General features: G+C 33.7%; 2 protein-coding genes across 2 annotated transcripts in view; one reads left to right on the top strand and one right to left on the bottom strand.

Moving 5' to 3' along the window:
- LOC145671295 (carbonyl reductase [NADPH] 1-like) overlaps positions 1-26115 on the bottom strand; it is a 212240-nt gene that overhangs the window by 64779 nt on the left and 121346 nt on the right. The window lies entirely within an intron of this gene.
- On the top strand, positions 3113-3691 carry LOC145671650 (uncharacterized). The gene has a single exon (XM_081740849.1). It carries the CDS (start codon positions 3113-3115, stop codon positions 3689-3691), a length of 579 nt encoding a protein of 192 aa, XP_081596975.1.

Genomic DNA, 26115 nt, shown 5'->3' with positions numbered 1-26115 from the left:
TCCCGCTTCTCAGCGCAACTCCTTCAGAAGGCAGGAATCGATACAAGTGCTGGAAAGATATGACAGGGAGCGTCCTCCACCTAATCAAAACAATAATACCCGTGCAGATATGACGAATCGCTCATCCTCCGCAGGGAATGAGAATTGTCTGCACATACTTGCGACAACGGTAGGCTGAACACGGATATTACTGGTTCAATTGAGTTGATTAAAAATATTTCCAAGTATGTGCATAATACAGTAACCTTTGTAGATGAATCTAATTTTGATGAACGCGAGACTGCAGTAAAGGAAATTAGTAATATAGAAGAAAATAATTTTGATTTTTGTAGAAAAATCATCAGCAATACACACTTTAATGAGGTTAATGTAGAAAGTAAACTTTCATTATTAAGTAGAAATGGAGAACCTATTGATATAGACGGAGATTTTTGAAGAGGCAAATGGAATTTTCAAGAACCTTTTTGATTCTAGTAGTGAACCGTTGCCTAGCAACAATGTAATTTCTCTGCCGGAGATAAATGTAAAGTTATTTGGTCACGATGTTGATTCCCTCGTTGATACAGGAGCGACCTGTAGCGCAATTTCGAAGGAATTTTGGGACACTGTGTCGAATTGTAACCCCCCACCAGCACTTTTAAGTGCTAAGAATATAAGTCACGTCAGCGTTTGGTAATAAAGCTGTGACGTTAGTAGGTCAGACTCTGCTTGTGATAGAAATACAAGGGAAGGAATTTCATACCTTAGGAATAATCATTACTGGTTTGAATAGATCATTGATCCTGGGTTCGAACTTTTTCACAGAATCTCGCGCCGTGTTAAACTATGACACCGGCGTTCTACATCTTAACCATCCCCATGATGTGGAAATATCATTTAGATCAGTAGATTGTGAAACCGAAGACTTAGTAGTTCCGTGTATAGAGTGGAATGGTGAGTGCAGCAGGCCATTTTCATTAATGGATGAATTAGATAATGTTGATTTAGATTTTTTCCCGTCAGATGGTAGACGGAAGGCCAATATGGTAATTGCACCTGAAGTGTAGGACCTCAAGAGAGAAGGCATCTCGTGCACCAACCTTGGACGATGGTAGGTTGCCAAGCACCCAAGAATTGGCAGATTATGTTTTCCCACCGGAAGAGTGGTTGAAAGTAAAGACTTGCGCCTCCCATACAAATATTGAAGATTTCATTTCGAACTACTCAGATCTCTCGGACACACAGAGTTTGAAAGCTGTGCTAGTTAAGCATCAGGCGTTATTTGATGTCAAGCCTGGTTGCATAGTTAACTACGAGCATGACATTGGAGTAACGGACGAATGTCCCATAAAGACCAAACTATCCTTACCCTAAGAGATTTAGAAATCAGGTATGCAATGAAATTTCGATGGTTAGCGTGGGGTATTATTCGAAAACAACCAACAGCCTACATCAATCCATTGGTTGTTACTGAGAAAAGCGATGGACGTATGCGCGTTTGTTTAGATGGTCGAGCTTTGGCTAAAGTTTCAGGTTATTTATCCGACCGTCCCATGCCTCCCTTGTCTGTTCTCCAGGATATTTGTGACAAATCATGGTTTAGTTGTGTAGACGGCACTGAAATGTTCTTACAGATAAAAGTAAAGTGACCAAAAATATCTTGGGTTTTTTACACTAAGGAATTTCGTATGTATTTCAGAAATCACCATTTGGAACAAAACAAAGTCTAGCCTCATGTGTACGTGCCTTAGACATGATTATTGGTACTGAAGCAAGAGTACTGTGGCCAATACGTCGATGACCTCGTTTTGGCCGACGCAAGCTTCAGTGAACACCTAGACAGTGTTAGGTTTACTTGCTGCAGGTGGCCTAACGCTTAAGCTGAAAAAGTGCAACTTCGCGCGGAAGAAATTGAACATACTTGGTTTCCAGCTTTCTCAACACGGTATCGGTAAGGATCCGGAGAAAGTGAAGTCTGTGTTGGATTTTAGAACACAAAGGAACATGAAAGAGCTGAGATCGTTCATAGGTTACTGCCAGTATTACCGATGCTTCAGCAGAAAGTACTCGGAAGTTCTATATCTGTTGTTCAGTCTGCTGAAGAAGAAAGTAAACTTTAAATGGGAACAAGTTCATCAGGTTGGAATGGACAGGATTAAGGAAATCTTCCAGGAGGAAGTGGTGTTGAAGAGTGTCCTGCCTGATAAACAATTGATACTTGAATGTGACGCGTGTGCTTCTCTTTATTGTACAATCCGCGGTAAAAAAAACCTGCAACATGAGTATATAAGTTTATTGTGAAGTGACGAAGTCTTTTGCTCCAAAATAAGTGTGCACAGGAGGAGGCCGAGGTTTATCCTGGCGTGATTCGTTCCACTTAGAAGTTATGTTCATTCCTTGTGCTGTTAGGCGTAGTTTCACAATAAACTTACATCCTCATGTTGCAGGTTTTTTGCCGCGGATTGTACCAACGTGATGACAATGATGAAATTCGTGTGATTGGTTTTTCATCACGTGTGTTCAATGCTGCACAAAGGAATTACTCGATAACTGAGGAGTTCGCAGGACTCATAGATGGGGTAGTAAAATTTAAACAGTATCTTGTAGGAACAAAGTTCAAAATTCGCAGTGATCACCTTGCACTGAAATTTATTTTGTATTGTAGGCTTACTAATCAGCGCATTAGCCGTTGGGCTATGCTGCTCTCGAATTTCAATTTTGAATTCGAATTTCTTAAGTCGAGTGAAAACTTGAGTGATTACCACTCGAGAAACCCTCCTCACGCCGAAGACCTCAGTGCTGCACGGAAACCGATTCTTCAAGATTCACTGATGTCCATTCTCACAGAGATCCAATGTGAATTGAGGAAGATGATCGCCATATTGCCAGAGATGCAGTCCTCTGATGCATTTTATGGAAAAATTAAGAAGGAAGTAAAGTAGACAACCTCACCACGTGTGAATGGTGCTTGTCATCGTTTTGAACGGGCGTTTATGTAAACGTGACCGTGAAGGAGTTCGAATCTGCATCCTAGAAGTGTTAGTAGCTCCATTGCTCGATTACCATTCAGATCGGGGGCACATGTCGGCCAGTAAGCTGCTACCACTTCTGACAGTTTTTCGTATGGCCGAAGATGAGGGCAAGTGTGAGAAAATACTGCGCTTCTTGCGAGTTATGCCAGAAGAGCACCCCACCCCAGTGTTATCGTCCAGGACCACTGAATCCTGTCATTGTAAAGAAACCAAGTTACTTGGTCTGCGTCGATTGGCTTGGGCCAATCACAAAAGGAATTGGGGGAGTCCATTATATTTTAGTGTTTTACGATGCATTCTCCAAGTTAGTGGGGTTATATGCATGTAGGAAAGCGAACACTACCACTGCAGTACGGAAGCTAAAGGAGTACTTGAAACTAAGTCCTAGTGTGGAACTAGTCTTAACAGACAGATGGGCACCTTTCCAGTCTGAACGCTGGAAAAGAGAGTTATCAGATCTAGGGATTATGTCCACGCCATATTATACTCAGGGAGAAATGGCAAAAGTGGCAGTGAAGGCAACCGTACGTTTGCTGCGGAAATTGTGCCATGATAACCAGAAATTCTGGCCCAAATACCTTGAGAAGTGTTTGAACTCAGGAAAACACCTGACCACTGGCGTGTCAGCGTATAAGTGCCATTTTGGTGCCTCTGTATCACGAGACATAGCTAGAATTTGAGATTTCCGAAGTGGAACAACGCCATGACGTGCAGTATTATGTGGAGATTGCAAGGAAAAATCATAAGAAAAATGCCGCTGCACGAAAGCGAAACTTTGACAAGACACATCGTACTATTGTGTACAATGTGCGTGATCTTGTGTTATCTAGAGTATTTCCAAAGTCGGATGCTCTAGCAGGTGTTTCGAAGAAACTTTTTATTTTCTGGTCCCTGGAAGATCGTAGCATCTTCAGGGAAGATGTACACACTAGCTGACCCAGTAACGAATGAGGTCAAGATGATCCGGAATGCTTTCTTACTGAAGAAGTATGTTTCCACGGATGAAACAACTTCTGGTAATGGTACTGAGGAGAACAAAGTCGAAGTCATACGAAAAGCGTGAAAACATCCTAACTGTGACACATGTATCTGTAAATAGTGATTTAGTGATTTGTGTATTAGTGATATTTGTGTTATATGGGTTTATTATATTTAGTAACTTGGGATTCATTATTTTGTTTGTATAATATATTGGTGATATAATTCTTGCAGTAATAAGAAATGTGCACCCTGTTTGATCTACGTCCTGTGTTAGTAAACACAGCACCTAGCATCAAAGGGGGAAAATATTGTGTGAAGCCGAGTGCCCTCTGCTTAATCATCAAAATGCAGATGAGTGCACATTTCCATATCAATATGGTAATTTTGTGAATAAATTAATTGCTTTTTAATAAGCTTTAATTTACATATTGTTTAATAATTAACTGATATTTGGTAAACACAGCGAAATAGGGTAGTATTAATATTCTTTTGATATTTATTTAATTCATGTATATACATGTATCGTAGGTTTATTAATGTGTTTATATATTCGCATGCATCTCATTAACGGGAAGTAGGATGTAAATAGCTACATGTATCATCGTATTTGAATATTCTACATATAAGAATCTAGGAAGAAAATATAGAAGTTACTTCGTATAACGCATATTTGGATTTCATGTTGCCGAGAGAGCAAGTACAGATTATTTTTTTGGCGACAGCGTTCTGCACTGAGTCTGTTGACAATTGTTTGCTACTATGAGGGAGAAGAAATGTCTAGGGTAAACATGGATAGTAATTGAATAATGGTATAGGAAGCATGCAGGAAACTTCCTCTGTAAAGAAACCCTAGCTGGAAACATTGAGCGAGCAACGCACTCTACTCTTTGTGTAAAATATCATGTGTGCTTTTCACACCTTTTAAAAGAATGTCTCACCTCTCGAACTAGATGCGTCAGTAGCAAGTAACGGTTGGTCGTCAGCCAGCGAAGCTTTTTCTACTTTCCCCGAGATGCATTGCTTGTTTGAAATTGTGTATTTTATTTTGACTATTTTCATGTATATTTTACTAATACTATCGTATTACGCTCACAAGTTCTTGGAAAGTCCGCTATAATTCATATTTTGATTTTAATCGTGTTTCCCTTCGTCCAAGACATTTAGATCTTTGGTTTGTTTTCAAAATTGGTTAACAGATTTTCCTTCTCTCTCCTTCTTGGAGAGATGGCAGCCGAAAATAGCAGAAGAGAATGGGTATGCCATGTAAAAATGATTCCCTACACTATAATAATTGAGTGTCATCCGTATGTCTATGTGCAATTATGTTCTGCTATACTTTTCATATCTGTATGTATGGTTAATCATGAGTTTCAATGTTGTAAATAGTGATTATTAACTAAATATGTGTTTGTTTACATGGGTTGCTGCCTTCACAACTGTTTGTCCAACAACTTGCAGAACTGCCGCTAGGTGCAGTGAGGGCGGTGAAGAGCTGTGCAGTTTTGCCGTTCCTGGCCTTTGTGTATGCACAGACCACCAAACATTTCCAGCAACATTTCCGAGAAGAGCGAGTCTCTTGCTTTCCAGGAAGAAACCGAACTATGCAGGGAAAAAGTGACAAACCAAGAGTTAGTTGTGTTTAGAACCCGGGAGAGTCAGCTTGTCGGCTGCTAGGACTCCCGTTGATTTCATATATATAACAGAAGTTATATATCGTGATTCCGGTGTGTGTTAAGTTATATTCTGCAAGTAGTTGTTATACTACAGCTAGTTCATCATGGGTGTCAGATAAGTTAAAAACTGTGCTACAAACTTCACCTGTGCTCACACACCATTTATTCGAAGTTATAGTCTCAGAATTGTTCGTTCTTCAAAACTTGTTTGGCTATAATGGCCACGTATAATCTTGACAGTACAGTGCAACGCATTTGAAGTAACATTCACATAGTGCATTTGCACATACCTTTTGATCTTTATTTGTGAAGACCGGTAATAAGTAAACATTTCTCACAAGAGCTAGTTGCCTGTCCGAGTCAATGGGCAGGGCTCTCCTGGACTTTATATTTTATTTGTGCTGTCAAGCACTTCTGTGCCTTAACTGAGCACAATGATGTCAACCTATTGACTACTACTACCAGGATCTGTTCAGATTTCCTTGGACTTAAAGACTTCAGCATGCAGTGTTAGGATCCACTGTTTTGGTTTCTTTAATCTTCATATAAACTGTCCAGTGTACCCATCGAGTGCAGAGACTGTCAACGGAAGTGGTTCCTACTCTTCGCATCATAATGAAACTGTGCAACGTAATATAATTTGATTTATTTATTTTTTGTTATCTCCTCTGTCCTCATATAACAGACTGAAAGAGACAAACTCTTAAAAAATGAGGATATATTTCTTTCTATTCGCTATAAAATGTAGATATCAATGAAGTTTTTCAGTTAATTATCGGTTCATATATATAAATTTCACGAATATCTGTTTTATCGATACCAAGTTTTAATATCAGGATACAAAGTGTGAAATATAAAATTTGATTAGTGTGTTCAGTGGTGCACCATTTAAATATTTCTGAAGCGAGTGTTTTGTTGAAAATGCATTCCGTAAGTGTTAATGTGCAATAACCTGCCTTCTTCAGATAATAAATTGCACCACCTACTATTAGCGAGAGGGTTTCCTTTTCCCTGCTTGGTAAGTACCCGAATTGCTAATTTCGGATGTGTTTCTTTACAGGATGGAGAGTTAAGGAAAGACTCAATCCCTTGACTCTAGTATCCTGACAACCTTCCTGGTTGGGGCTCAGGAAGGCATCGCCCCATGGAACCAAACTACCTCAGTTTTGAGTGTAAAGGGTAAACAAACAGGCTGCTACCTGTTCATCTGAATTTAAGTTTTTTTGTTTTAAACCTTGTTGGCTTTAATCATAACCCTTTACAAGCAGCATCAGAGACCATAGCTGAAGGTAATGATACTTTTAAAACTCTCAGATATTATTTTGTTATTTTGTTTTTCTCATGCTCTTTGAAGGTGTTAAATGTGGCAGTGGCAGCTCCAGAAGGAGGTCACCTTTGACTCCAAGAGGGAATTTGCATACGAAAAGAGCATTAATTAATTATCTTCGGATAATGTTTTAATTGGTATTTTATTTCCTCGTCACTCCACCACCTTGTCAGTGGAAGTTCTCTTTTGAACGACCTCCACGATAAAGCTGTGTCCCACCATATAAGGGCACTCCACACTTCTTACTTAAATAATCCTTCACCATCACTGATTCATGTTCTTTTTAGAAAGAGAGAGCATGGGACAGCCTTACGTCAGTTTCGCCAGCCCCACTCTGTCCGCTCCGCCCACTATGATCTCAGTGTTTTGAGCCAACATTCATGGTGGAAACGAAAGTAGCCTATCATGTGCCGATGTCAGTTTTTTTTGGGGGGGGCTTCATTGAGTTATTAGGATGAAGATGGATATGGGCAGTATTTTATAACATCCTCGCTAATGACAGATCACTTTTTGAACGTGACTAAATAGTAACAGTTTTATTTATTTATTTTGTGGATAGAGTATTCTCTTTTGAACCAGTCTTCTCTAAATCCATCATCTGCCTCGATCCGCACAACCTTCTAGTTAACCAATTTTCGATTGGTTAAGTTTTATTAGAGTACTTTTTTTTATCTTTGCACACTTCCCGCCAGTGTTCTTGGTTGGCTTTTAAAGTATTTTCTGCTAGCACTCACGCTTTAATCCAACAGACGTCTTATTAGGTGACATTAGTTGCCAGCCAGTCCAGCAAATTAAGTCCCTGCTACTTGGCGGGTATTTGAAATGCTTAGTTGCCACACGCGAGCAAATGTGTTATAGTGATTTGTGACTAGTGTGGCGTTTTGCTGTGATTCCTAGCGTATTGTAACTCACAAGACATACAGTAATTGGACGTGTGTTTGCAGGGGACGCTAAGATTTGAAAAAAGAAAGCGTAAAATGTTTGGCGTTAGTTTCACCCTTTTATTTGTGAAAAAATATAAATGTTGTTTTGGAGAACACGCTTATTTCTATTTTAGAGTTTACTTGGCGATAGTGTGTTTGCGCGTGAGAGTTGAGGAAACGAGCGATTAGCTGATAGAAAATATCTATATTTGGAAGGTAAGTTGAATTTTGTTTCTTATATTTATTCTATAAAGAAATAACGAAAGAACTTAACTTTTATAGATAATTGAAGTGAGAATATAATATCATTTTTAATGTAAATTGTAACATGAGCTTATTTTTATTTGTTGACTTTTAAGAAAAATAAATGGGAAATATTGAAAAGCTGAGGGTGGAATTAATTTTTAAATTTATATAATAGCATAGAACTTAATTGTAAACCACCCAAGTAATTTTTATTAAACTTTTAATATATATGCTATATAGAGAATGATATTATGTGTTTCCACAGGAGGTGTTGAATTTATATTAAAATTATTTTTCTTATTTTTGTTTTAGATTTTTTCCTGGATCTATTTTCACGAGATCTTTCGAAGGAATTTCTAGATTTGAGGTAAGAAATAAATTATTTTATTTATTTTTAAACTTAAGAGAGGAAAACTGGAGCTTATTATGTTTAATTGACTTTTTGGAAAAGATCACTTTTAGGTGTGAACATTTTGAGTATAGTATGTGTAGCCTAGTTTATTGAGAGGAAAGCAGGAAACGATGGAAAAATAAAAGCTTATGAATGCCATAGAAAATGGAATATTTCAGTTTAACGTCCCACGATTATGCCCTTTACGCTAAGAGTGACGCGTGATTAAGGCAAATGAATGATGATTGAACAATTGGTGGAATGAGAGTGGGGGAGGAAATATAAATACGTGAAACTACCCATGGACCTTATGCTGTCCACCAGAAAGTTATGTGTGTAGGGATTAAACCAGAGACCTTACGCACCAGAGGTGAGCGTTATAGCACTGAGGTACCGTTAAAACATATGCATAGGAAAGGAGGAAACGATGGAAAGATAAAAGCTCATGATTGGCATAGAAAATGAAATATTTTAGTTTATTGTCCCACGATTATCCCCTTTATGCTAATTAATGGAGACGTATGATTAAGGCATGTGTATAATAACTGAACAATTGGCGGAATGAGATAGTGGGAGGAAACGGAAAAACCCCGTGAAAATCCACTAATAGAATGTTGTTTAACACAAAGTTAATTTGCGGGGAATTGAAGGAGGGATTGCACGCACCAGAGGTGAGCGTTATAACATTGAGGTACCGTTGGAACATAACGAAAGGAAAGCTAAAGACGGTGCAAAGATAAAAGTTTATAAATGCCATAGAAAATGAAATTTTTAAGTTTGACGTTTTACGCTTATGCGGGTTAGGCTAAAGGGTGATAATGCGAGATGGATGAAATAGTGGAATGAGAAAGTGGGAGGAAATGGAAAACGTGGAAAAAATTTAAAAGTATGGTGTTTGTTTGTTTATATAGCGCAAGCTGAGAATAAATGAGGTATCCCAAGCATTCGAGGTGAGCGTTATAGTACTGAAGTAGCGTAACTTGCCCTTAATATATATTTGAATTTATTATTAGAAAGAAAATATGAGATATAAACTTTTAGTTAATTGATGAATTGGAAAGATAGAAGCGATGCTTAGTTGTATTTTAAATTTAAAAGCAAGGATATGTAAGATAACGTGGAATTGGAATTAATTGAGTTAATGTGATGAATTGAATTGTTTTTGTTAAAGGCACCGCTAGCTTAATTGGAAAAGTGTAGTTTGCCATATATTTTTTGCGTGTAGATAGAAGGTTAAGTAATAGTGCCATGGCTTTAAAGTACTGTTATTATGTAGCAGTTTCGCGATGAAAGTTTTTAATATTGGAAACACTCGGCAACATTTATTGCATGTAAATTGGTAATGTAGGTGCAAGTGTATCATAATTATTTTGCAGAAGAGATAATCGAATTATTAGTAATTTATGGTGTTCTGAAATGAATTATATTTGTTAGCTAAAGAATTGGGCAAAACCCTCCACGTGTAATATTAGTATGGATTCAACTAATAACGTGCAGAGAAAAGTTTTAATGCCTAAATTTAATTGAAATTGATACCTATATGGACTTTTTATTGAGAATATCACTATTTGAGGGAGTGTGCTCGCGACTTAAATATTATTATTATTATTTTTGAAATATATATTGCGTTATACCTCTTGTACAGCTTTATGTAACTGACCTTATGTCCGAAACAATAAAAAATAAAAATGCAGGAAACATGAAAGCATTGGGGGCTAAAGTATAATTACTTGCTTAATAATTATTAAAATAATGATTTGAATGTAGAATAGAAGATAAAATATTTAGTCAGACTGAAAGTTAATTCATGAATTATATTATAGAAATATAAGTATAGAAAAAATCAAATGAGAAATATTGCATGACCGTATTTAAAATGTAGGTATAAAGAAGATTTTAGTTAAGTTGATTATGAGTTTAGGTACCCTTGAGCGGCGAGGCAATATGAAACGTAGATTTACTGATTAACGTGCAATGGGAACCACATGAGCTTTTGCTGGGAACCGAACGCTGGTTACCCATGCCAAATGCGCGTATGCTAAAAGCTTAACCAGGAAGAAGCTGATGAAAAAGATTTGTTTCCAAGAAAACTGAATTTTGTTCCCTTATATTGATTTATTGAAAATATTAAATTGTTTTTATGACACTTAGCACTTGATATTGCACGGTAATGCGAGTTAGGGTAAAAGGAGATCATAATTAATGATGTGGAAGGAAATGGGAGAATTCCGAAAAGTTTACGAATATAATATTCTTTATTATAAGATTAGTTAAGCAAATCTCTTGTTAAGCAATGTCCTAGAGGGTATGGTGTTGGGAAAGAAAGGGAGGGGGCGACGAACACTACAATTAATGGCTGATATTAAAACAGAAAGATTATACGCGAAAACGAAAAGGTTAGCAGAGCACCGTGGAGCATGAAAGCTTGTTAGCTGCGGCAATGGACTTGCTAATAAAGGCAGAATACTTATGATGATAACTTAAGCAAAAAAATAGAATTATGGAGCAAATGTACTAGAGGAAATTACTTTAGGATTTGTGTAGCAAAAGTAAAATAAAAACGTAATGATAACTGAATATTGTCTTGTTAGTATTGTAAATAGAAATGTTTCCTACGAAAAACTATTGCTTAATTTTTGTGGAATTTCATATAAATGATGTGAAAAAGTTAGTTGATACGAATATGTTCATACAATCGTAATAAGGATGTATGTTATTTGATATTTTGGATATCTAGGGAGAGATAGACATACAAATTTTTTGTTGGGAGGGTTACGAAGTAATTTTGTTAGAATATGTTTCAAACTGGTCATTTTTAAGGTCTTGTGGACATTTATATGAAGGTTACTTTTAAAATTAAGGTAAAAATTGTAGAAAAAATTAGTTTGTTTATGATTGAAGGAATGAAATATTACTTTTGTTGAAAATATAGGTAAATTGCGTTATAAACATGATTTAGGGAACTTAGATCCCCAGAGTTTTTACTGATGGAAAATAAATAAATAAATAATAGCAGTTTGTTTAGAAGAGAACAAATAAAAAATAATTAGAGTCATTATTTGTATTGAAGATCCAAGTTTTAAGAACTAATATTTAAATAATGAAATAACTTTGACAGATCAAATTATAGGCGCTAAGCGAATAACTATAAGACTGATAACTGAGTATTCAATGTACAGTAGCTATTTATTTTGAGAATAGAACAGTGAATTGTTACTGATTGTTATATAATTGATTCAATGAATTATTGAGAGACAAAAAATAAGGTGATACTTATTTTGATATATTTTTAACAGCACGCATGCTTAAATATAACCTGTGAAATTTTATAGTATTATTTGATATTTATAAGTGTTTATTTTTGTTTGTTGCAGGATGGCACACCGCAGAGAAATTCCACTTATTGATTTGAGTAGGTAAGATATTGAGGTGCTGGAATTAAATGCGGAAGAAGAGGAGGATGAGGTGCTGACAGTAAATCACGAAGAAGAGGATGACGTAATAATTGTCAAAGAAGAGGAGGATGAGGTGCTGACATTAAATCACGAAGAAGAGGATGAGGTGGAAAACGACGTAATAATTGTGGAAGAAGAGGAGGATGAGGTAATTTTTGTACAAGATGTGGAAAATTACGATGTAATTGTCGAAGAAGAGGAGGATGAGGTAATTTCTGTACAGGATGCGGAAAATGACGATGTAATTGTTGTACAAGATGCAGAAGAGGAAGAGGAGGAAGGGATGGAAGATGTGGAAGAGGAGGATGAGGTGGGGGTACAAAATGTACAAGAGGGTGAGGAAGACAATATGGAAATTGCAATACATGAAGAGTTTTCCAAAACAATGGTTAGCCTGCAAAATTTTTTAAAGCTAGCCATGGATTCTAAAGTGTTACAAACATTTAATAAATTTGTGAATAAATGTGAAAATATATTTATTCAAGAGAATAAAATGTAAAAAAAAGAAAAAGAAAAAATGTAAATATATGAAATAAAAAGAAAAAAAGAAAATTAGATTAGGGAATATAAGTTGTGTGTTTTATTAATTCCAATATGATTACTTTAGGTAATTTGAACTGTGAAAAATCAGGTTTTAAGGTTACTTGGTTGGTTGGTTGGAAAGCTTTATAGCAACCACATTTTTTTATGGTTTTCTCTTTCAGTTTTCCGGTGGATTCTAGAAAGACTGGAACTAACAAATGCACTGAAGTAAGGTATTGTATATTTTTTATGAAAGACCTAGCGAAGAATATTAATTTGACAGGGATTTAAGAATGTTTTACTGCTAAAATTACAGGAAAAAAAGTCTATAGAATCCTTATAAGAAGAAGACTGCTGAAAATATAATTTCCAATTGCTGGCTAAAGATGCTTTTTGAACTTGATTAAATTAGAAAATGTACGAATAAAAGACAAATTTTAGGTAATGCGAGCTGGAATTCAACTAAGCATTCAGCTATCTAAATATTTATTATTATTATTATTATTATTATACATTTGACAGACCTGGAAAATAATTTTTACGCTTTATGATTTTGACTCATCTGTTTTTTTTAAATTATGCTTATCTTATTCTTTCTATCCCTTGCTTTCCTTCTACTTTTTCCTTTTATACTCATATGAAGAAAAAAAGAATTTTTTTTCGTAAACTATATGCAATCAAATTGTCAAACATGATCTTTTACTCTGAGGGAAGAACATACATAAAGTATTTGAGAAAAAGATCCTGAGAACAATATTCCAAGCTAAGAGGAATAAGAATGGGGAATGGCGGAAGCTTGATATCGAGGAACTACATAGTTTATACGGTTTACCCAACGTTGTTAGGGTTGTCAAGTCTAGGAGGCTTAGGTGGACAGGTCATGTAGGTAAAATGGAAGAAAGTGGGAACGCTTTCAAAGTCTTGACTCTTAGACTTATAGGAAAACAACCATTAGGAAGACCTACCCACAAATGGGAGGAAAATATTAAGATGAATTTCGCAAACATAGGACACGCAAAGTAAAAACTGTATGCAATTGGCTACGGATAGAAGTCACTGAAGAGCTTGTGTGAACCTCTGGGTTCCATAGGTCATAGACTTGGTTAGTTAGTTTTATATGCAATAAAAATAATATTAAGAACAAGAAAGATAAATAAAATTCACCTCTTTTCTGCTACCCGTTTTTAAAATATTGTTTGTCATTATATACAGATTATTTGTCCCCTTAAAAACACTATTGAAGCTTTATAGAATGTGTATTGCTAAAGTATTTTGATTTTGATTGAAGGAACACTGAAGATCGAGACCAACTTCTTTCTAAGTGCAATATTTACTTAAAATGATTATTTGTTTGGCTATAGGGTTTATTTCATTTTTATATTATAAAAAAATGGGGAAAAGTAAAAAATGTAAGGCTGTTAGGCTTTAAAATTTTGTTAGATAACTTATGATTTCCATGGGATTTTTATGTCTAACAGTTTAGCGATTATTTCCATATTTCATCGATTGCTGCATTTTAATAGATTAATTTGAAAAATATCTCATAAAAATAAACTGAAATGATATTTTTACTCTTTGTTTTGTATACAAATTTTAATTGAATGGACTAAGAGTACACTATTATTAGATAAAGATATATATTTAAACCAAAAAATCTATGTGTACAAGACTCCACTGAATATGTATGATAGTTAAAAAAGGAAATCCTATGTACATTTTTCACTAGTGAAACTCATGACAAACGAAAATCAATGGGGAATATTAATTTAAGATTGAAATACGCAAACCGGAAATGCTGTGTATTTTGTGGATATTTTTATGAAGGTTTAGCTACAATTTGAAACGCCAAGAAGCGCATAGGGGACAGACTGGTTACCTACCTACCAATAGAACTAAGGGGAACGCGTAACAAAGCGAAAGCCAGACAGAGGGAGGAAAAAAAGAAAAAAAGCTTGCTTCATTGTAGGCTGTAGTAGGGGTTGCTAGAAGGGAGCGGGGGGAGTTTGTAGTTTGAAGGAAGGAAGGAGGGAGAGAGAAAGAATACGGGAAGCACACATACATGCGTTGGCGAGCGGAAGAGAGGGGAGGCGCGGGTATACAAGGTTAACGTGAATGGGACTTCAGGCGATTTTTTATTCCTAGCTGAATGGGAAGGCCTTTGAAAGGAAGGGTGAAATCTTGTTTTTTTTTTGAACACGAAAACTGCAAAACTTGGCGTAACCCAAGAGAAACCGAATACCAAATGATTCAATTAAATTAACGAAAAGGAATAATTTGTTTGTTGACAACAGTGGCATATGCGCACGGCTTATTGAGATTGTAAGTGAATATGTAAATGCTTTTTAGTGACTATTTTTTTTAAAGATATGTGTGCCATTTCAAACATTACAAATGGATTTAGCAGATATGCCTATGTAAAGCTAGATTATATTGTATTGGAAAGCACATGTAAAGTATAGAAATGTTAAAATGTTGATACTTACGTAACACAAAATGTCATTCTCTTCAATGTTTGAAGCACATACGGGAACTGTATACGAACAACTAAAATATGGCGGAAAAAAAACACGGGAAGCGACAAAATATTTTTGTCGGTAAACGTATGAGGCATTGCCGGTTGTACAAATAGCACTAACCCGATACGGTTTGGTGTTAACTGCACAAAAGCCTGCATGGTAGTAGTATGTGTTGACATATAGATGGCGCTGATGCAAAAAGACTAAGATTTTTCCGTATAATAACTTTAAATGAACATAAATCGTAAACGATTGATCGTAGAACAAAACGGACCACAGAAATTGATTTGTCAGGTCAAAATCTATATAGAAAGACACCACACATTATAAACTTGAATTTTTTTTGAATTCTTACAAGGGAAGGGGCGGAGTGGTATTACGTTTTACGGCCAACTATTGGTCGTAGAAAGTAAAGGAAGGTATTTTCTTGAACCTTAGGACCTAAGGAACAGTACAATTTCAGTTAGAACAATGTAACTTTAAAATAATTTTAAATGGTCATAAATCGTAAACGATTCATCCTAGGATAAAATGGACTACAGAAATCGATTTGTCAGGTCAAAATCTATATAGAAAGACACCCTACATGATAAACTTGAACAATTTTTATTTTTTTCGAATTTATACAAGGGATGTTCAAAAGTACATTTTTTGTTTATCGCTTTTTTCGGCAAACTATTGGTCGTAGAAACAAAAGAAAGGTATTTTCTTGATCGTTAGGACCTAACAAACACTACTATACAGGTTAGAACATTGTAAATTGAAAATAAAAATTTAATGAATCTGCATAAACAATATGGCGTCGATTTTTTTGAAACTTTGGAAATATGCTTATTAGAGGATATATTTTTATATGAATAGGTAAAATGAATAATATTACTAAGATAAATACCATTTTTGCGCGTTTTTAACGCGACCGGTGCGCGCCGCGCGGTATTTGCGCCCGGAAAAACGTTTTTGCGACGCGGGACGCGTAAAATATTGCCGCCCGGAAACTGCGCGGAGTATTGCCGGTTATAAAAACAAACACTCGGTAACCTGCTATGGTACATGTACACACACGCAGTCTTATACACACTAATGTGAATGTTATGGTACAGATGGCGTTGTTTAAAGAAACAAACATGGCGGATGGATTTTAATGTGTTTTCTTTCCATTAATGATATATATAACTAAAAATATTTACAATTAATCTAGTAAACGTTATTTTTAAAACAGTAATAATTGGAAATTTAAACAAGTTAACACGAACTTAACCGAAGTTTTACGAAAATTGCCGAAGTTTCCCGAAGTTTTACAAACATTGCGGAACATAAACATAAGAGTTTATATTTAATTTGTGTACATGTTGGTACATGTATTACACGAATGGTTGCAAACTTTTCCCCAAGTTTTATAAACTTTACCAAAGTTTTACTAACTTAACCGAACATAAGCATAAAAATGTAACATCATTTACGTCGAAAATAATTATAATATTAACATGTCGTATAACACTATTACCTGTATACGACGTAATACAGTTTGTTGCCTAAAATTTAATTTCGTACCCAAACGCATTTTGTTTTGTAATCTCGTACCCAAACGCATTTAGTTTTGTAATGTTGTACCCAAAAGCATTTGGTTTTGTAATCTCGTACGCAGGTGCTTTAACATATTTTAAATTAGTAACAGTGATATTACATAATGTGATGTAATTTGTAATTGTATTATTTTTATGTATTTATCCTCTCGTGATAAATTACTCGAACATTTTGTGTGAGCATGCCAAAGATGATTACTGATATTTTAAGCACAAAGAATATCAGTGTGCTATAACCCATTTACTTATAGATATCTTTTCACTACAGTATTCTAGTGTCATATATTGATACATTTACTTACTTCTAAGATGTTTGTTCACCTTGTAGAAGATATTGTGACATTAACATGGTTTTCAACTTAGGATAATTTATTGTAGGAACATAAACTATGATAAATACGTATAAATAACCTTATATGAAGCATACGTATTCTTCCTTTATCTTATATAGAATACAGATACTTCGTATTATATGAATATTTGCTTGGAGGAATAAAACATAATATCGTAAATTGTAACGCTTTATTATGGACGTATTAACGTAACTTATGGACATATTTGATGCTATTATGACTATGTTATAACATTATAGTACCTTTACACAGTGTACTATTTACATATATACAGAATACCAATCATTTAACACACTTAATACTTTGATAACCATATGGCAATGTTCTATAGTCAGTAATACTGTTATGATTTAATCGTCGTCTTTTATTTTGAACCTTCTGATGTGTTTTAGTTTCAGACTTGGATATGATGACAAACCCAGGCTTACGAACAATTCTTCCTGGATTGTGTAACTTTTTTCTCAGCTTTATCCGGAACTAGTTGATAAAAATGATCAAAGTTAATTTCTTGTGTACGATGATTTAAAGTTATTTTTCTAATTTTAAATACATAATCTACTTTCCCTGTTTGAACTTCTTTCATTCTATAGGCATAATTTTTGGCCCTAAGCCTATAAATGCATCAATTTCCCACCCATCAGGAACTTCATTAGTTAACTCACCTAAATAGGAACCCAAAGAAAGTGGAGGCTATTCATTACGTGGTTGTACAAACATACTACTATCAGTGTCGCAGTACAATACACGATCAGGATCTATAGCTGTTACTAATTCGTAAAGTTTTATACGTGCCCATGATGTGATGAAGGCTGCAAGGACATTGGAAAATTTCCATGATTTGTTTTTGTTTTCAATGTTTTTATATGATACAATGAAATGTAGCTCTCCAATAGGCAATACAGTTTGTACCTCATATTGTGGTGCCCATAGATAACTTAAAAATTTTTCTGGAGTATCTACAATTACAGATTGAGATAAATCTGTTCTTTGTCCCCATTTCCCATACAGCGAATTCAGAAATATTTTGGAAATATATCTTAGACCAGGATTTGATTGAATGTTATTTTCCGTTAACTGAATGCATTCATGTTCATAATAGTCTGCAATATATTTTTCTTGATCTTGTTTAGTTTTGCACCAACTAGAAAATCCTGAAGACTCCTGTTTCATTTTTAACAAGGAATTGACATAATCTTTAGACAGATTATTTTCTGATCCGGATAATTTAAATTCCCAAATTTCGATAATTTGTAGAATTTTGTATCCGAGATCTAAAGCCATATAAAGTTCAGGAGTACAGTATGTACAAATAAGGACACGCTCAGTATCATTATACATGCAATTAATGTTATTTTGTTCCATACACATACGGCATAAACAAAAGGCGATCATTACATGTATATGGTAAAATTGGAAAATATAAGTCTTTACAAGGTAAGATACTACATTCCACTAATCCATAAATACTTTGCACTTGTGTAAAGTCAGCCCCCTTGTATATTATAGGTTTACCTATAGGCAATCGCTTACGTGATATTACCCATGGGGTAAACAATGGTAACATCATAATATGCCACAAACTCTTCGCTGGCACATTCGTACAACGCATTAAAACATTCTGTACGTACATCATGAAAACTATCTTTAGGTAGCAAATGATCAATACTTTTTTCAGTATTTTTATTACTATGTAGTATGCGATTTCAACTTTATAACTTATGGCATTTGTAGTACATGTTTACTAAAAAATCTTTTTTGTTTTCACTAGTGTTATAGTTTTAAGGAAATATTAAAATAAACTGTTAATGAAAATATCAATAGCATAAACCAATAAAGTTCATAATACAGTTTTCCATAAACTTTTTTCATTAATAATTATTCTCTTGCGTAATAAAAAAGTCATTGTAAAAAACTTGTCCTAATAATACTTGCGTATACTAAAGAACAAACTCGCTGTTAAAATTTCTTATCATATTAAAGTATTAATATAAACAATAGTTCTTTTCTACTTTCCTTTCAAAAGTTTTTTCTATGTATGTATTTCAAACATGATTATTTTATTCTTTTTTCTTTACAAATGTTATTTCATTTTTTATAATTTACCTAATGTATTAAAATGATATTAAAATAATTATGTAATTTAATTTTATGCACAATTATAAAATAACATGTATGTAAAATAAATTCCAATGCATGCAAAATTATAAGTAAATCCGTTTGCACATAACATTACAGACTATTTGTGCGTACAAAAATTACAAACTAGGTATTTAAAAAAGCAAATAAAAATAACAAAAATATTTATAAAAATCATATTTTTATTTTTCACATAATTTAAAACTGATTACATATAAATAAAAATTGTTCCAAGGTATATAATATAAATAAATATGTAATGTTATATTCTATTTTAATTTTAAATTCATGTACATGTAAACAATTTCATCATACTAAAATTTTCTGTTTGAAATTATAATAATGAATATTGTTTTCAAATTTACTATATTTACATTGTATAACTTTTACTTCGTTTACTTATGTCACTAACACAAACAAATTAAAAATTATAAAAATTATAAGAAACATCTTTTTCTAAGAAAAGCTCTAATTAAATCAACATAACTTTTGTTTAATAAAATATTATATAACATAAATAAAGGTCCAATCATCTATTTCAATATCATGATATGATGAAAAGATTTCATACAGTTCATCAAAAGTACGCCCTCGTACCATAACACGCCATGCATTAAAGCACATCATTTTATAGTCCCCAGTAATACAATCATGGTGTTCTATAATATGAGAGTTTTCGAAACACCCTTCACATACAAGTTTATATTCTGGTTTCCATCTTGAAATACAATCCAACACGCACTGTTCATTCACAAAAAAGAAGTACAATTATACACACGGTCTGATTCCTGTAGGCATTTTTGTCACTTTTTAAAAACACTTCCACTAACTCAGAAATATAAGTATCACAAAATGTAAGTGATTCATATGATAAATTAAATCTATTTAAAAGCGTTTTGTTTTGTTCGTAATTATCGTCTAAACAATGTTTCTTCAAATACAATTCAAACACTATGTCACGAGTTGTCTTCTTAATTACAAATTCCCACACAGCACGTTTTAATCGATTATTATATGCTAATAAACATAAATGAAGGCGCTAATCTGGTATTCTTAATGAACAAGCAGAACAAAGTAGTGATTCATTCAGTTTATAATTTTCAAAAAGTTCTTTTATGCACAACTTACTTACTTTAAACAGATTGCATTTACAGTTCACAATATCTAATTCACGAATTTCAATATGTGTATTAGGATACACTTTTTCAAATTGTATTTCATCGTCATTTCGATAAAATCTTCTAAACGAATTAGAATGTTCTTCATTAGGATATAATTTCACTTCACAAATAACTTTCTTCCTATTAATAAGTTTAAGTTCTTTCTCTCGTGGCGAAATATACTCGGAATGGGATACTTTTCTACTACACATCTTCACAAATACTATACTATTTAAGTATTGTTCCTATGTATACATAAATTTGCGCATGCGTATAAACTTTTAACAAATGCGCATGCGTATTACAAACTTGGTATTTACTTCCCATTGGTTAGCACAGCTTTCAACTGCATTATGTTTTCCTTTTATAAATAAATTTGCGCATGCGTATAAACTTTTAACGAATGCGCATGCGTGTTATAAGTTGGTATTTTACTCTCCATTGGTGAACAGTTTCCATTGGCTAACAGCTTCCAACTGGGACATATGTTTTGCTTTTCATTATGCAGGTATGTATGTATGTTTACATGTATTTTAAAAGTATACTAACATGAAAACAAAGTAAAATTGTATTGTATATCCAAAACAATAAATATTAATATATGTTTTTCTAAGTTTTTCATTTTATTATTTTCAAATCAATTTTATTAGTTCACACATGTTCGTGTAATTTATTACGCAAGGTTAAATAAATACTTTTCGTAAAACAATTCTGTTAATAATACGTAACTTTAAAAATAAACAGTTCAGTTAATAAAAGAAATTCTCCAATTTTCTACATATCGTGTTACTTAAATAAAACAAAAATTATTTGTAGTCACACTTTTTAACTATAAGTTTTTCCAAAACAAACGATAGAATACAAATGTAAAGTTTCCTTTGCAATTTTTAACACGGTAATACAAAGTGTTAAAGTAATTTAGTATTTTCAAAAAACATTTGTTTTTTAATAGTTCATACATAAATTATTTAAGTATTAAACTTTTATATGGGTATATTTATTATTATTTGTATTTATCTTTAAATATTTTCTTAAAATGTAAAATAATATTTCGAAAAATTAAAAAAATGCAAACATGTGAAACAATACTAATTGTCAAATAATATAAGTAAATGCAAAAGAAAATAAATATCAAACATATGTCACTTGCAATCATTTTCAAATTTTTCTAATTATTTATTTCATTAACCATTTTAAAAAGAAAAACAACAAAAATTATTATAATGCATAAGTTTATTTCTTTATATTTTCATCAGAATACAATAAAATTACATTAACAAAAAAAACTTAATGTTATTATCAATCAATACATAAAATAATTATTATTTGTTCTTTGTATACAATACATTTAATGTTATAAAAATTTTAACAAAAATATTTTTATTCCACAGTGTTTTTCTACAGCTTTACAATAAAAGGTTGCATCTTGTTTTCTAACAAAAAACGTAACAACAAATTCAGTGTTTACGCACTTTGCGTATAAAGTTTATACCTAAAATTTCACTATGATGTTCTTCAAATAAATCAAAAAGTTATGTCGTTGCAAAAATATTCTACAGCAAAAGTTCCAATATTATGATGAAATAAATATTGATATTCAAGAAATATTATTAAAACGTAAGTATGCACTTATAGTTTTTAAAACACAAACTAAACTAATATGTTCTTCACTACATGATACACAAAATTATTTTCCAAATACGTAATATGTATACATATATAATTAAAAGTTTAAAGTATAATTCTTTCTTTCACTTTTATGTCTTTACACTATTTACACAAAGTTCACTTTAAATCTGGACATCAGTTCACACATGATTTCTGTCTTTCATTCCAAAAATTTCAATTACGTCAGTTAAAAATGTCCTATCCCTTTCTTCAACCAAATCATAATATAATTAATAAAACAATTCTTGAGTACATATGCCTATTATATGCGATTTTGCATATGTATAAAACAGTTCTTCAACTTCTATATCTATTAAAGTTAAAATGGCACGTTCCACCAATTCTTCATCAGTCATGAATAAACACTCATCGGCCATTTGATTGTCTACACTTTCATAACATCCGCTACAAATTAACATTTTATTTGTTTCCCACTCTAATCGATTTCACAATGCAGTTCACATCCACTTTAAAATTACTACAGCGGCAATTCAAACTCCAAAACCGTGATGTCCTCGATAATAAGGATGGTGATCCTCCCACAAATTCTTCATCTTCATTATCAATATCATCATCCGAAGATGATAAATAGTTTTTACACTGTCTGGAGAGTCTGCTCTGCCGTTTACCGATAAATCGCTATTCTCGGTCTTCGGGTTATTCTCCACACACGGCGGACAAAACAGCGTTTCTTCATCCGCATACACGAAATCATCTTTCTGTATACTAGCCATAGCTAAAATACATACATTTTCCAAAACTCTCGTATTTAAACAGTTCAAACAAACAAGATGGCGTCCTCCAATACCATCAAGTTCATACAAGTCACCTATTCCTTTTCAAAACAATATTTAAACATGTCAATAACACAATACAAAAACATAAAAACTTTTCTTTACACTAACAAAAAAATCCCAAAATTCTTTTCATATATACGTTCAAGGTAAATCATCCTCTCTTTTACTTCATTTTCAAGTTTATTACCATCCGCGCCCAACCGTTCGCGCCCCGCGCCTTCCCACGCCGCGTTTCCGCCGCCGCCGGGTTAAAAGTCTTATTTTTCTTTATAACAATCAGGTATTGTTCGTCACCTAAATTATTATACTTTAACGCATACAGCTGCAAGATTTCTCTTATTATTCTTTACATAAACCTTCAAAGTATTCTATAACTATTATTTCTTTATAACAATTTACCCTTGTTCATTGATTTTTTCCCAAGGTTTCTCTTTTATTATTTTAAAACATATACCTGCATAGTATTCTATAGCTTTATTCTTTCTTTATAACAATCTACCCTTGTTCAATAATTTTCCAAGGTTTCTCTTTTATTATTTTAAAACATACACCTGCAAAGTATTCTATAGCTTTATTATTTCTTTATAACAATTTACCCTTGTTCAATGATTTTCCCAAGGTTTCTCTTTTATTATTTTAAAACATACACCTGCAAGGTTTTCTCTTTTATTATTTCTTTATAACAAGCTTCACATTGTTCAACAAGTTTCCAAGGTTTTTTAAAAAAAATCATTTATCTTTACAACTTTGACATCTTTTATTATTCTCTTATGTGTCACTACTATACATACAATAGTACACCAACCATTACCTGTCATCATATGCCATTTAAACAATAGTGTATTTCTATACAACTATACTTTCTACCTATTGTCTGGGGGGCAACCCCCTGGTGCTTCACTATTACCAACACAAAAGGTTCCTATTGTTTTTTCCTCCCCTTGTTTTGTTTACATTTTCCAAATAAGCTACTATGCTGTTAGTTTGATAGTGTCACATTTTTTTAAATCACAAGATTAATAAAGATTAATTAAAAGATTAGTAACTTTTAATATATCCAAATACATAGCTCTTGTGATTCAGTGTTTCCTATCGCTTGACTTTGGAAAACACATTGGAGAGCCATCCTCTACTCGAGCGAAAGGTGTTAGATACGCTAATAGTCAATGCAACATAATATTACATAATTTCGACATTCTGGGAGTAGGATCGTAACTAGTTTTTTTTTCTCGGGGAAATGCAATGATTACTTCCCAAACTAAGCTAAACATCATTGCTAAGAACAATGATACCGTCTACTGCGTGTTGTGAGAATTCATGTGAAAAGGTTAATTCCGGGATTTCAGAGCCACGAAACTCATTCCAATTCCGGAATTTGGGTTATCTAGTTTCGAGTTCCGCTTCTGCAGATCACCCTGACAGCCTTTCCTCAGTTCTATTGAGGCAAATCTTTAAACAGTACCTAGAATGAAAGCCTTGCTGTAACTTATAGTGTTTCTCCCACATTAAAGACAAACGTTAGCCACGGTTTAGGCTTCACACCTCAGTCGGTATAAAGACCATTAAATTTACACTTTCGATTTAAATTATCTGAGTAATATGTTTTATTAGTATAACTATATAATTAATAAAAAGTATTTTTAGAGTATAGAACTGAATACAAAAATAGTATTATACATATGTTTCATTTTTGTTTCCAGTTTTCGATCCAAGAAAGATGGAATGGTACAAAACGACTGGCTGGCCAGATTATTGGGTGAAGAACTATCATGACATTCTCTATCAGCACCAGAGAATATATTATAAAGGAGATGAATGCACAAGCAGAAAAACTATTCACGCTGCTGTTTTCTTGGATGAAATTTTGGCTGAACAGATGCAGAATGGTGGATTAGATGAAACTTGCGACAAACTAGGAACGTATGCAACACCCAGCTTCCTTAAAGCAGAGTGGAATATTAGGCTGGTGGAAGGTAAGATTACAAAATTATCGTTATAGTTTAATGTCAGCTACAGATGTCATTAGGATTCGATGTGGGCAACCTCATTTTTTGCGAATGTTTGGGATTAAATTATTTCGTTTAGTAGCCGAGAATAATTTTTAGTGTCACATCAAGCAAACAGTACCATCAGTGTCCACAACAGTCAAAAAAAAGTAGAGGTTAGGTTTTGAATCATTTATTTATAGAAATCGCACTAACACATCCGGAAGAAAAACGATTGAACGTTGCTCAGTGGCACAAATTTTATTACGCACTCGAGAGGTCGTGGTCCATATGAGCCTGGTGGCAATACAAGCCAGTAAGTCAGACTGCATTTTGGAAATCTTAATAACAGGCTTGCCTGTAGTCTAGTCAGTAGAGCGTCCGGCTGTTACTTCAACTACCCGTGTTAAATGTCCGGTGGGTGTAGAAGGAACATTCCAACTAAGGCCGTAAATGCCGGAGGTCGGTCTAGCCTCTGAATGAGAACCGACTGCGGCCAAATCCGGTGAAAAAGGCCCACAAGGCGGCTGAGAATAGCTGTACACTTATGTGAACCCTGCAAAAACCCTTACTCTCCAAAGGTCTGTTGCACGTATAATAATAATAATAACGCTTTTATGTCAGTTTCCAACGTGTATGAGTGGTCATGTTCGTCGCCTTGTAATCAAGTGCTCCGGGTTTCTATTCCCGGTGGGGACACATGTGGTTTGGATCTTACGTTAAGCTGAAGGTCCCGTCCTTAGGACATCATCTCATGGAGGGAAATGACAAACTACGGTTTACCTTCTCCAGGGACCTTCGGGTCAAAGACCTGTCATCAGGCAGAACGCCATATCATCTAAATAAGTTCTTCCAATGCAAAAATTGTACCGCTGTATATTCAGGATATTAGTGTATTTCCCTTTGTGTGATGAACTGATTGATTATTTTACGTAGATAGCCTCGAAAGAATTCCTGGCACACATGGAAAAAAAGCTCATGAAAACTTCCTTTTTTCACAATAAGACGTTTTAGTAATTTGTACTTCTTCCAAAGCAATATTCAGAATAGTAAACAAACACCTTTTAAAAAAAGTTATCAGGGTGATGTATCTACAGTAATATACCAAGGATCCGCCCGGGCTCGTCCAGGCTAGACTACATAGGGTGTTCCATCTTGAACACTTTATATTGTACGTAAGCTCGCAGTTATAATCCGTCGAAAGCGTGGGAAAATGAATTTCAGAGGCCTATATTTCAAAAATTATTCAACGTAGAGAATGCGGATTGAAAAATCCTTTCGAAGTCATACCTGCTGTATTTAAAAGTATGTATGTTGTATTCATGTTTTAAAATGTTAAATATATAAATTAAAATTAATATTGTCGCCTTGCAGTTCGCATTGGAGGC

The sequence above is a fragment of the Thermobia domestica genome, chromosome 15 (genome assembly GCF_964235325.1).
Source record: "Thermobia domestica chromosome 15, izTheDome1.hap1.1, whole genome shotgun sequence".
NCBI lineage: Eukaryota > Metazoa > Arthropoda > Insecta > Zygentoma > Lepismatidae > Thermobia > Thermobia domestica.
Note: the sequence above shows the minus strand (reverse complement) of the source record. Positions and strands in the feature narration are given on the sequence as shown.